The 12760-nt window shown below is 50.2% G+C and overlaps 1 protein-coding gene across 1 annotated transcript; it reads right to left on the bottom strand.

Moving 5' to 3' along the window:
• Window positions 1–914: 914 nt before the first annotated feature.
• On the bottom strand, window positions 915–4606 carry TUBA4A (tubulin alpha 4a). The gene is made up of 4 exons (XM_010336286.3): window positions 4499–4606; window positions 2658–2880; window positions 2218–2366; window positions 915–1958 (listed from the first exon to the last, which is right to left on the bottom strand). Exons 1-4 carry the CDS (start codon window positions 4499–4501, stop codon window positions 987–989), a joined length of 1347 nt encoding a protein of 448 aa, XP_010334588.2. The 5' UTR covers window positions 4502–4606; the 3' UTR covers window positions 915–986.
• Window positions 4607–12760: the final 8154 nt, after the last annotated feature.

The raw sequence follows: 12760 nt of genomic DNA, 5'->3' as shown, positions 1-12760 counted from the left end.
ATGGTTAATGATTAATGGGGCAGTGTGGTGTGGCAGTATCCAGCTGCCACTTCTTGCCTACTCTGCTGAGTAAACAGGGGCCCTGTCTTAGCTGGGCGTCAAACCTGTTCCCTAGGGAAGGGCACTGTCCCTGAATCACCAGGGAGGAAAGGCAAGGGCAGGGTTGGCATCTCCTGCTCTTGTGATCCAAGCCTCCTCCCCCCAACCAGGCCCACCCTGCAGGCTGACATCAGCATGGGGTCTGGGGCTCCTGTTAGCAAAGTTGAAGCTTTCCCCAGGGCCCTAGCAGGAGTCTTCTTCCACCAGCTAGCACCAAGGCTGAGGCCAGAAATAAATCACAAACAGGGGAGATGACCTGACTTTTAATGGCACAGCCTCAGCTCCAGCAAAGCAGCAAGACAGGAAGCTATGCAAAGCTGCTCAGAGGTGCAGTAGCACAAACAACTCTAGGAGATCGCCTGTGTTCCCTCCCATCCCCCAAGCTTATGATGTGGCTCCATGCCCAGGAACTCTGGGCCAGCCCAGCCTTGCTCCCAAACCCTCATAATGCAGAGGAGCCTGGGCCAAGCCTTGCTCCCAGAGTTGGTAAATGTAGAGGCGGCAGGATGAACAGGGTAGCAGTCTAACTCTCAAAGACAAACTACTGGATTAAACTTCTACTTGAAAGAAACTGAAGATTCATCCTTCAATAGTTTGTGCCTGGATTTGGTCTTCATTTCCTCCCTATCCCAGGTACCCCTAGGACTTCAATTTAAAGTCCCTGGGGTTATGCTTCCTGGGCCTGGCAAGGACCCCTTGGCAGGTCTCACCTTCAGCCATGGAAGGGATAAGGATCATTAGCAGCAAACAGTGAGGGCAGCAGCAGCATGAAGGGGAAGGCAGCAGAAGCTCAAGTACTCACAGAGGGGACAAGGAACCGTGCAAGGAAACTGTTTATTTCGAAAGGATTTTGCAATAAACATAGTGAATAGGCTCCGGCAGCTGCTTTATTCTTCTCCCTCATCCTCGTCCTCATAGGAGTCGATGCCCACCTCCTCATAATCCTTCTCCAGGGCAGCCATATCCTCACGGGCCTCGGAGAACTCGCCCTCCTCCATGCCCTCACCCACATACCAGTGCACAAACGCCCTCTTGGCATACATCAGGTCGAACTTGTGGTCCAAGCGGGCCCAGGCCTCGGCGATGGCGGTCGTGTTGCTCAGCATGCACACAGCACGCTGCACCTTGGCCAGGTCACCCCCAGGCACCACAGTGGGAGGCTGGTAGTTGATACCAACCTTGAAGCCTGTGGGGCACCAGTCCACAAACTGAATGCTGCGCTTGGTCTTGATGGCGGCAATGGCAGCGTTGACATCTTTGGGCACCACATCTCCACGGTACAGCAGGCAGCAGGCCATGTACTTGCCGTGCCGGGGATCACACTTGACCATCTGGTTGGCAGGCTCAAAGCAGGCATTGGTGATCTCGGCCACCGACAGCTGCTCGTGGTACGCCTTTTCTGCAGAGATGACTGGTGCATAGGTGGCCAGGGGGAAGTGGATGCGAGGGTAGGGCACCAGGTTGGTCTGGAACTCTGTCAGGTCCACATTGAGGGCCCCGTCAAAGCGCAGGGAAGCTGTGATGGAGGAGACGATTTGGCTGATGAGGCGATTGAGGTTGGTGTAGGTTGGGCGCTCGATGTCTAGGTTGCGGCGGCAGATGTCATAGATAGCTTCGTTGTCCACCATGAAGGCACAGTCTGAGTGTTCCAGGGTGGTGTGGGTGGTCAGGATAGAGTTATAGGGCTCGACCACGGCTGTAGACACTTGAGGTGCTGGGTAGATGGAGAATTCCAGCTTGGATTTCTTGCCATAGTCAACAGAGAGCCGCTCCATCAGGAGTGAGGTGAAGCCAGAGCCAGTGCCCCCGCCAAAGCTGTGGAACACCAGGAAGCCCTGAAGGCCTGTGCACTGGTCAGACTGAAAGGCAAGAACGAGAAAGAACAGTTTAGGCACGGGCCTAAAACTGTTAGGGAGGGGCCTAAGGGACTCAATCACCTGGCTTCATAAAGCATAAAATAAATGTATCAGCAGTCAGGGCCATACTGAGGATGCCATAGCAGTACCATACTCGAGATCATGTACAGTTAGAGATGACCCCTGAAAGGGATCTGAAAAAAATACTCCTGACCATTAGGATAGTCTCTAAAGTTCCCTCCCTCCCCAGACAAATTCTCACCAGCTTGCGGATCCGATCCAGCACTGGATCAATGATCTCCTTGCCAATGGTATAGTGACCACGGGCATAGTTGTTGGCAGCATCCTCTTTCCCAGTGATGAGCTGCTCTGGGTGGAAGAGCTGTCGGTATGGGCCATTTCGGATCTCATCTGGAAGGGCAAAAACCACAAGGCTATGTCAGCAGAGACCTTCCTCCCCCCGGGTGGTGACTGTGGCCAGATGCATGGAAGGAGTCATCCTTCTGCCAGCCTGAGATACCAGAGTGTGAGAGAAATCCAGACCGGCTGCCCAGGCCAGTCTGAGATCAGCTTGCCTTCTGCAGCTTCAAATACGGCTAGGAGTTTTCAGGGCCAGGAATGCCTGGTCTAAATGCCCTCTCCCCAGGGAGAAGCTTTGTGTCATGCTCCAACCCCCTCAATTTTGTCCCCACTTCCTCTCACCAATGACTGTAGGCTCCAGATCCACAAAAACTGCCCGCGGCACATGTTTTCCAGCACCAGTTTCACAGAAGAAGGTGGTGAAGGAGTCATCCCCTCCACCAATGGTCTTGTCACTGGGCATCTGCCCATCAGGCTGAATCCCATGTTCCAAGCAATAGAGCTCCCAGCAGGCATTGCCCATCTGGACACCTGCCTGCCCCACATGGACTGAGATGCATTCACGCTGAGGGATAGAGAGAGGGGACACAGCATAAGTCCCACATCCACAAGTCGTCACCACGCAAGTTCTTCTTCCACCCTATCACCTACCAGCTAGGATGACTCAGTTGGCAAGAGTGGAGGCTTGGGGCTGGGCAGAGGTGAGAAGAGGCTAGCAGCCTGCCTGGGCTCCCGGGTACAGGACCCCCCACCTGGAGGCACCCAGCAGGGCAGGCCAACCTCTTAGCCCACTTTTCAGTGGGGAATCTGTCAAGTGAGCACTGTAGCTCCACATGATTAAAGAAGGGTTCCTGGAGGTATGGGTTTAAGGCTAGAGGCCACCCACTTGATGATTTGCTTTGAGTATGAACAGCTAGAATTCATAGAACCCTTTCCCCCTTTCTTTCCTGTAGGCTGCAGAGGTGTCTCAGCCATCCAATCTGGTATCAACGGACCACAGGCCATCAGGATGCCCTCCTCCCTCACCTTTAAATCCCATCTGGCTCTGGGGATCAATCCCATCTGGCTCCTCTCCCCACCTCCACCCCCCGCAACCTGGGTGTTTTCACCACTTTCATCTCCTCTGGCAGCCTGCACGGAAGTAGCAGCAGTAATGCTTGTAAGCACAGACGGTAGGGGCCAGCAATAAGGTTTGAGGGTATTGGGGCACACATTGCCTTAGGCTCCGTCCCTGCCAGCCCGAAATTAACCCCTAAAGCACTAAAGTCCGCAGGGCCCGCGCACCTCCCTTCCCACACTGAAATGGCGGGGTGACGGTTTCCAAATACCCAGAAAAGGAAGCGGAACCTGCGGTGAGGCCCCAGAGGTAAGCCGCCTTGCCCCGCGCAGGGTGGGCGCCATTCTGCAGCCCAGCCCTACATCCGCTCTCCCTCTGGAGTCTTTCCAGTTACTTCCCGGCCCAAAGCGGGGATTGGGTTTCGGCCCCCGCTCCTGAGCTATAAATACCACCCCCTACACGCACCTCTTTCCCCTCCCCCCAACCTGGCCTCGGCCCGCGCAGTGCTCAGCGCCAGCTGTCTCTGCCCATCCGCGCACCCGGGCTCCGGCTGGAGAGGGCCGGCTAGCTTCAGGAGGCCGAACCCCATTCCCACTACCCCTCTCAGCTCAGAAGCGAGGTGCTGAGTCAAGGCGGGGGGTTCCGTGGATGGTTGGAATGCATACACAGAGGAAAGGGGGATGCAGCACTAGGTAACCTGACCCCCTTCCACCTTCTAACGCCAAGCATGTGCTCGGTCAATTCAGGGGACCGGGGACTGGGGATGGAAGAGGGCAGCCAAACAGGTCTTCTTTCGCCCGCGGAAAGGACGGGGCGCGGGCCCGCGTGACTCTCAACCAGAGTCGGGACGCAAATGCTGGGTAAGGCAGAAGCAGAGTGCCAGGGTTCCTCTCTGTTACTGAAGAGTAGCACTCCACCCCAAGCCCCATCCCCAGCCACCGAAGGTGAACTACAGGACTCGGCCAAAGTCACCAGGAGGGGGTTGGGGAACGAGGATGTAAAACCTTCGCACCTCCTGGATACCCGGAACGCCGGGTGGAGGTCCCCGAGCAGGCTTGGAAGGAATGTCCCCCAAAGGAGAGGAGCAATTAGGGGAGGGGCGCGACCCAAGCAGGGCCGCACTCACCATGGTGAGTCCGGGCGGTGCGTCTCACGTTGAGTCGGGGTGACGGGTCTCAGTGAGAACTGCGCTAGCTGCAGTGCTGCACTGGTCTTATATGCGGAGGGCGGGGCCCGCGTTCTCCGCTTGCCCACTAGGGGCTGGGCGGCCACAGGCCACGCCTCCCGGAGGGGTAATTGGTCCCGAAGGGCGGAGTGTGGCCGGGTCCCCTCCCTAAGCTGCGAGCGGGTCCCTCACCTGTCGGGCTGGGATTAGGAGTCGCGACTCAGGCTTTAACTCTTCCTTCCCCGTTTTGAGCCTACACGCTGGGCTCCCGAGGGCCTCCGTGGAGACGCAGGGTGCTGTGGCTGGGAGAGTCTTGCCTGCACCTGCATCCTGGGGGCGCCGGTTATCCAGGTGTTCCGACTTAGGTCGGGAGCAGGCGAGGCGGTCCTTCCCAAGCGGCCGCGGCTGGCCTTCGCCGGTGCCCTTCCAGCCCCGCCTCCCAGGAGACTCGAGCGTGCTGCGCGGTTGAGGCGGGTCCCCGGGGAGTCCCTGCCAGCTGCCCGACGTTTGCTGGTCCCCGGCCGGGGCGGCAGGCTTTCGCCGACGCCTGTGGGAGGCCGAGGACCTGGAGCTGCACAACCTGAGTCCCAGGGTGCCGGTTCCTTAGGCCCTCCCGCAGAACCGAGCCAGGCAACGTGTCTGCCGGGGCCGACCCAGGAATCTGCCGTGGCTCGCCGGCCACCTGCGGGTCAGTGGCCGGGTCATCAGCGCCGTCACTATGATGCCCTCGCTGCGGACACCTGCCCGTTCTCCTGCTGCCAAAACTGCGGGGTGCGCTGACCCGGACAGCTCAGGACCCTGGATTCGCCTCCAGGCTTCCCTGTGTGACCTTGGGCAAGTGACTTAACCTCACTGAGTCCTTGACATTTTCGTGGGTGAAGAGGAGACAGTGATTTATCTGGAATCACTTGTTTGTTTCAGTGTTTCACTGAAACACTTGAATGTTTCAAAAGGAAACATTGTTGTAAGCTATCGAAATGTCTGTTGACTCTGAAGAGAAAAGAAGAAAATTGAGATTCTCATATCTTGGATGATTTCGACTTTTCTGGTCTCTTCTGTCTCCAAGCCAAGGGCAGGATCTGCACCCTACACCTTAATGATCTCAGCCCCAGGCCTCAGCAGAAGCCCTTCTTTCTATATTTCATTCCGTTCTCCCAACTCCACCTTTTCAGGCTACTTCTGTCCTCCCTCCCTCCTTTCCTCCCTCCCTTCCCCCCTTCTTTTTTCCCTCCCTCCCTCCCTTCCTTCTCTCTCTCTCTCTCTCTCTCTCTCTCTCTCTCTCTCTCTCTCTCTCTCTTTTTGAGTCAGTTTCTTGCTGACACCCAGGCTAGAGTGCAGTGGCACAATCTCAGTTCACTACAACCTCCGTCTCTGGGCTCAAGCCATCCTTCTACTTCATCCTTCCACCTCAGCCTCTTCAGTAGCTGGGACCACAAGCATGCACCACATGCCCAGATTATTTTTTGTATTTTTAGTAGAGACCAGGTTTCACCATATTGTCCAGATTGGTCTTGAACTCCTGAGCTCAAGCGATCCACCCGAATCAACCTCCCAAAGTGCTGGGATTACAGGCTTGAGCAACCACCCCAGCCTACCTTACATTTTCTAATTGTCTCCCTTCAGTGGGGAAAGTCATCCAGCAGTGCCTCAGGTGCTGCTGGTTTGCACATCCTTAAGAAACCTGTCTTCCTGGCTCTACATCACTTGGAAAGGATTCACCTGACCCTCCCCCATCATCTGACAAAACGTAATACCATGAAAGAACTAGTGATGGCAACTCTCTACCAACAAAATAGTTTAGGCAAGGCATGGAAAGGAATATAGTGAAATGTGACAAGGTCTGTCTTCCCAGTAGACTTGCCATCTGATCGGGAGAACAAGACTCACTCATAAAAAGAAAACTGAAAAGGTCATATAGTAAGGCTGCTTTGGGGAATGAGGTCATGATCAGTACAAAGCAAGGAGCTGTGGTGATTATAGGACACATGGTGGGAAGTTGTAGACCTTCCCTGACCCTCTTTGGACCCTCCTTGTGGTCCCCTACCCAAGCAGAATGAATGTAGTAAGAGACTTGAGCTTTCCTAGGAAAAACTCTAAACCTCTTTGACCTTCAGGTGCCGATTCTTCATTTGTAAAACCTCGGTAACAACTTTGGATTGTGAGTATCACATGAGTTTAGGGATGTGCATATTCGCCTCACATTTATTTTAGTGCAGATAGCACATCATGCCATAGTTATTTGTGTACATGTACATCTTACTATTATAGATAGCAAACTATTTGGCGGTAAGGACTGTGTCTTATTCATCTTTGTAGCCCCTACCATAGTGCTTAGCATGCCTGGTACACATTTGCTAAGTGTGTGTCAGATGAATTGTTTCACTTCAGAGATGGTAGGCAGAAGAATGCTCCCCCATAAAGATGTCCACATCCTAATCTCTAGGACCTATGACTGTTACCTTACATGGCAAAAGACTTTGAAGATGTGATTAAGATAAAGATCTTGAGATAAGGAGATGATCCTGGATTATCCCAGGTGGGCCCAATGTAATCTCAAGGGCTTTTATAAGTGAAAGAGGGAGGCAGGAGGTTCAGAGTCAAAGAAGAAGAGGTCAGACCCAGTTCTGTGGCTCATGCCAGTAATCCCAACACTTTAGGAGGCTTAGGTGGGAGGATCACTTGAAGTCAGGAGTTTGAGACCAGCTTGGGCAGCATAGTGAGACCCTGTCTCTACCAAAAAATAAAAATTAAAAAATAAAGAAGTCAAAAGTAAGTACAGGTCAGAATGAGGTGATTGTTAACTTTGAAGAGGAATAGGGGCCATGAGTGAAAGAATATGGACAGCGTCTAGAAGATAGAAAAGGCATGGAATGGATTCTTCCCTAGAATTTCCAGATTTTAGTTCTGCAAGACCCTTTGACCCTCTGGTTTCTTCTCTCTTCTTCTTCTTTTTCTTCTTCTTCTTCTTCTTCTTCTTCTTCTTCTTCTTCTTCTTCTTCTTCTTCTTCTTCCTCCTTTTCCTTCTCCTTCTCCTTCTTCTTCTTTGACAGAGTCTTGCTCTCTTGCCCAAGGTGCAGATTCTTCATTTGGATTTGCAGTGCAATCATGGCTCACTGCAACGTTGCTCTCAAATTCCTAGGCTCAAGCAATCCTCCCACCTCAGCCTCTCTAGTAGTTGGGACTACAGACAGGCACCAGCACACCCAGCTACATATATATATATACACACACACATATATATACACACACATATATGTGTATATATATGTGTGTGTGTATATATATATATATATATGTAGAGGTCAGGAGTTCAAGACCAGCCTGGCCAACATGGTGAAACTCCATCTCTACTAAAAATACAAAAATTAAGCAGGCTCCTGTAATTCCCAGCTACTCTGGAGGCTGAGGCAGGAGAATCACTTAAACCTAGGAGGTGGAGGTTGCAGTGAGCTGAGATAGAGCCACTGCACTCCAGCTTGGGTGACAGAGCAAAAACTCTCTCTCTCTATATATATATGTATATACATACATATATATATATATATATATATATATATATATATACATATATATGTATATATACACACACACACATTTTATATATTTTGTATACACACACACACACACACAATTTTATATATTTTGTAGATATGGGGTCTTACTATGTTGCCCAAGCTCATCTAGAGCTCCTGGCCATAAGGTATCCTCCTGCTTTGGCCTCCCAAACTGCTGAGATTACAGGCATGAGCCACTGCACCTGGCCCATTTGTTTTGTTTGTTTGCCTTGTTTTTGAGACAGAGTCTGTCTGTGTCATCCAGGCTGGAGTCCAGTAGCATCATCTCAGCTCTCAGCTCACTGCAACCTCCCCCTCCTAGGTTCAAGTGATTCTCTTGCCTCAGTCTCCCGAGTAGCTGGGATTACAGGTGCATATCACCACATCTGGCTAATTTTTGTATTTTTAGTAGAGACAGGGTTTCACCACGTTGGCCAGGCTGGTCTCAAACTCCTGGCCTCAGGTAATTCATCTGGACCAGCCTCCCAAAGTGCTGCGATTACAGGTGTGAGCTGTCACACCCAGTCCCATTTTGTTTTGTGTTTGTTTTTGTTTTCGTTTGAGACAAGGTCTGGCTCTGTCTCAGGCTGGAGTGCAGTGGCATTCTAACCATCCTTCAACCTCAGCCTCCCGAGTAGCTGGGACTACAGGTGCACACCACCAGGCCTGGCTAGTTTTTTTTGTATTTTTAGTAGAGACAGGGTTTCACCATGTTGCCCAGACTGGTCTTGAACTCGTAAGCTCAAGGGATCTGCCTGCCTCGCTCTCCCTGGGTGCTGGGATTACAGGCATGAGCCACCGTACCCAGCCCACCTGGCTCATTTTGGACTTCAGAACTTCAGCCCTGGCAGATAATAAATTTTTGTTGTTTTAAGCTATCATGTTTGTTATAATTTGCTACAGTGACAATAGGAAAATGATATGACAATAGAGGTGGACAGAAGCTACCATCTTAAGATGGGCAACATGCTCCCTCCAGTTCACCACAGTGCTCATCACTTTCTGTGTCTCCCTGACACAGAACACAAGTGTCTGTTGTCATTTAACTTCATACACTCAGCCTACGTTACACATTTATGATACCCCGGCCCCTGTAGCTAAGAGTTTACAACCCTCGAGCATGCTTTCTAGCTGACAAAATGGAGAACACATGGTGCAGAAAGAAATGCCCAAGGCATGTTAGTAAAATACAGATTCTGCTTCCGTGTGTGTGTGTGTGTGTGTGTGTGTGTGTGTGTGTGTGTCCATGTGTCCTCAGGATATATACAGATCCCCAGAATTAGGGCCACAAACTCTGGGTGAGTATGCAGGTAATGGTTCATTTTACCAGATCAAAAACTTTTACACATTCATAGACATGTTCAGAATCTAGAAAATGCTGCCAGACACTTCTTCACTCTCCCATTGAATTATTTTTCAGTCCATCTACCTACATAGGTACTCTCCCTCTGGGTCTCTCTCCCTCTTCTCCTTTCCCATTATCATTTCCATATTTTCTGACCCCTTCCCAGAGTCTCACCTTTATCTTGAAGCAGGGCAGCAAGGTACTCAAAGTTTAAAATGTTTTCGCTGACTCCATCTGGGAGAGGTAGAGCCGCAGCCTTTTTTTTTTTTTTTTTTTTGAGACGGAGTTTCGCTCTTGTTGCCCAGGCTGGAGTGCGATGGCACGATCTCGGCTCACCGCAACCTCCGCCTCCTGGGTTCAGGCAATTCTTCTGCCTCAGCCTCCTGAGTAGCTGGGATTACAGGCACACGCCACCATGCCCAGCTAATTTTTAGTATTTTTAGTAGAGACGGGGTTTCACCATGTTGACCGGGATGGTCTCGATCTCTTGACCTCGTGATCCACCCGCCTCGGCCTCCCAAAGCGCTGGGATTACAGGCTTGAGCCACCGCGCCCGGCCAGCGAGCCGCAGCCTTAGTGGTGTGCAGCCTTCAGTTTTTCCAGACTAGAGCATCTCCCAGCCATCCTCCTTCTCAGAGCACAGCCTTTACAAAGGGAGAGCTCTATTCATCACATAGCCATGAATTCACCCCTCAATACTCTTCCTGCAGACTTGACTCACATGCTCTGCTGAGATGCTTTTGCCAAGGTCTCTAGTGGCCTACATCTTGCCAAATCCAAAGGCCATACATCTCCATCTTCATCTTTCTCAGCTGCTCGCAGCAGCATTTCACATGGTTGATTCTTCTTTCCTTCTTGAAATTCTTTTTTCTTGGTTTTGATGACAGCACCGTCTTCTAGCTTTTGTCCTGGCCACTCCTCCTTGGTAGGCTCTGATAGCTTAACTTTATTTTATTTTATTTGTCAGATGGAGTCTCACTCTGTCTCCCAGGCTGGAGTGCAGTGATCTGGCTCACTGCAACCTCTGCCTCCCAGGTTCAGGTGATTCTCCTGCCTCAGCCTCCTGAGTAGCTGGGATTACAGACACCCACCACCGCACACAGCTGATTTTTTGTATTTTTAGTAGAGACAGGGTTTCACTATCTTGGCGGCTAGTCTCGAACTCCTGACCTTGTGATCCACCCACCTCAGCCTCCCAAAGTGCTGGGATTACAGGCATGAGCCACAGTGCCCGGCCGAGAGCTTAACTTTAAATGGTGTTCCCCATAGCCCAGTCTTAGGTTCTCTGATTTCATTCATTTATTTTTCTCCCTGAAGAGCAATGGTTAAAGCTTGCTGATGAATATAACAGGTTTTATTATATTATCTCTGTTTTTAGGTACATTTTTAATATCCATAATAAAAAGTTATTGTAGGCCAGGTGTGGTGGCTCATGCCTACAATCCCAGTACTTTGGGAGGTCGAGGTGGGCAGATCACAAGGTCAGGAGTTCCAGACCAGCCTGACCAATATGGTGAAACCCCATCTCTACTAAAAATACAGAAATTAGCTGGGCATGGTGGCATATGCCTGTAACCCCAGCTACTCGGAGGCTGAGGAAAAAGAATAGCTTGAACCTGGGAGGCAGAGGTTGCAATGAGCCGAGATCGCCCCATTGCATCATTCCAACCTGGGTGACAGAGTGAGATTCCATCTCAAAAAAAAAAAAAAAAAAGTTATTGTAACATTTTTGGAATTATTCAAAAAGGAGTAGAATTAGAGTATATACATTCCGATACAATAGTGAAAGAATAGGATAAAACTAAATGAATGTCATATATATGCTGATGATTCAAATTTATATCTCCATTTTCTTTTTTTTTCTTTTTCACTTTTTTAATTTATATATATTTTTTATTTATATCTCCATTTTCGACCTCTCCTCTGAACTTGAGATTCATATGCCTATTTACCTTCTTTACTTTTCCACTTGAAAGCCCATTAGACTCCCAAACATAGCACATTTAACATGGAGCTCTGTTTTCTACCCTCGCCCCGCTCCCTGCCAAACCTGCTTCTGTTCTAGGCTTCCCAGTCTGAGTGATCATCTTCCTCCCAAGGAAGTTAAAAACTTAGGATCATTTTCCTGTCTCTCTCCTCTCCTTCTTTATAAGTTAGAATTTCTTGGCTTCAAACAATGGAAAGCCTAACTTATCAGTGGCTTAAACAATGAGGGCATTTATTATTTCACAAGAAATCTGAGTAGAGGGCCTTTCCAGGGTTGGTTTAGTCATGTCACCAATAACTCCAGTATTTCTAGCTTTCTGCTATGTCATCCTCAATGAGCTGGTGACATCTTTCCTCAGGAACACAAGATATAGCAGCTCTAAGTATCATGTCCTTATATGACACTGTCTTAAGGCAGGAAAGGGGGGTTTCCTCCCACATCTTTTATTATCGAGAGAAAAACCTTTCCTTGAAACACCCTAGCAGACTTCCCCCTTCTATCTCACTAGCTCTTGCCTAAACCAGTCACTGGAGGGAGGGAGTTAAGTGAGCATGGATGGTTTGGACTAAACTGTCCACACCCCTAGGTCTGGGAAAAAGCCGTCTTCCTGGGAAAAAGCCGTCTTCCTTGAACAAGTGGAAGGGTGAATACTCAAATAAATCAGGACCTTGCCAGTGAAGAATTGTGGCAGGGGCAGGGGCAGGCAAGGCTGCTGAGAAGCTCTGGCACCACCTACACTAGCATGTCCTTCACTTTACAGCCAACCCAGCTACTTCTCACCACCGCCTGCTACCATCCCCTTATTCCTAGATGCCTTCAGCAGCCTCTGAACCAACTTCCTGCTTCTAGGCTTAAAACCCTAATGCATTCTCTACCCAGCAGCTGCAGTCATCTCTGAAACACAAGCTAGGCAATCACGCTTGCCTCAAACCCTCCTGTTACACTTATATAAAACCATTCTCCTTCCAAGGCCCCTCCGCCTCTATGATCTCATCTTGTACAGCTCTCTCCCTTCCTCACTCTGGGTTTTTGGACACACTGGGCTGGTTCCTACCTATGAATGTTTACACTTGCTATTCTGTCTGTCTGGAGCACCATTTTCCAGATCTTACCTAGCTGACTCCTCACCATTTAGGCCTCAGTTCAAATATCACTTTCTTAGAGAGTGGTTTCTTCTCTGTTCAGTCTAAAATAGCAGGCCGTGGGCCGGACATGGTGGATCACGCCTGTAATCCCAACACTTTGGGAGGCCGTGGAGGGCAGATCACGAGGTCAGGAGATCAAGACCATCCTGGCCAACATGGTGAAACCCCGTCTCTACTAAAAATACAAAAAAT

The sequence above is a fragment of the Saimiri boliviensis genome, chromosome 5 (assembly GCF_048565385.1).
Source record: "Saimiri boliviensis isolate mSaiBol1 chromosome 5, mSaiBol1.pri, whole genome shotgun sequence".
In the NCBI taxonomy this organism is placed as follows: domain Eukaryota; kingdom Metazoa; phylum Chordata; class Mammalia; order Primates; family Cebidae; genus Saimiri; species Saimiri boliviensis.
Note: the sequence above shows the minus strand (reverse complement) of the source record. Positions and strands in the feature narration are given on the sequence as shown.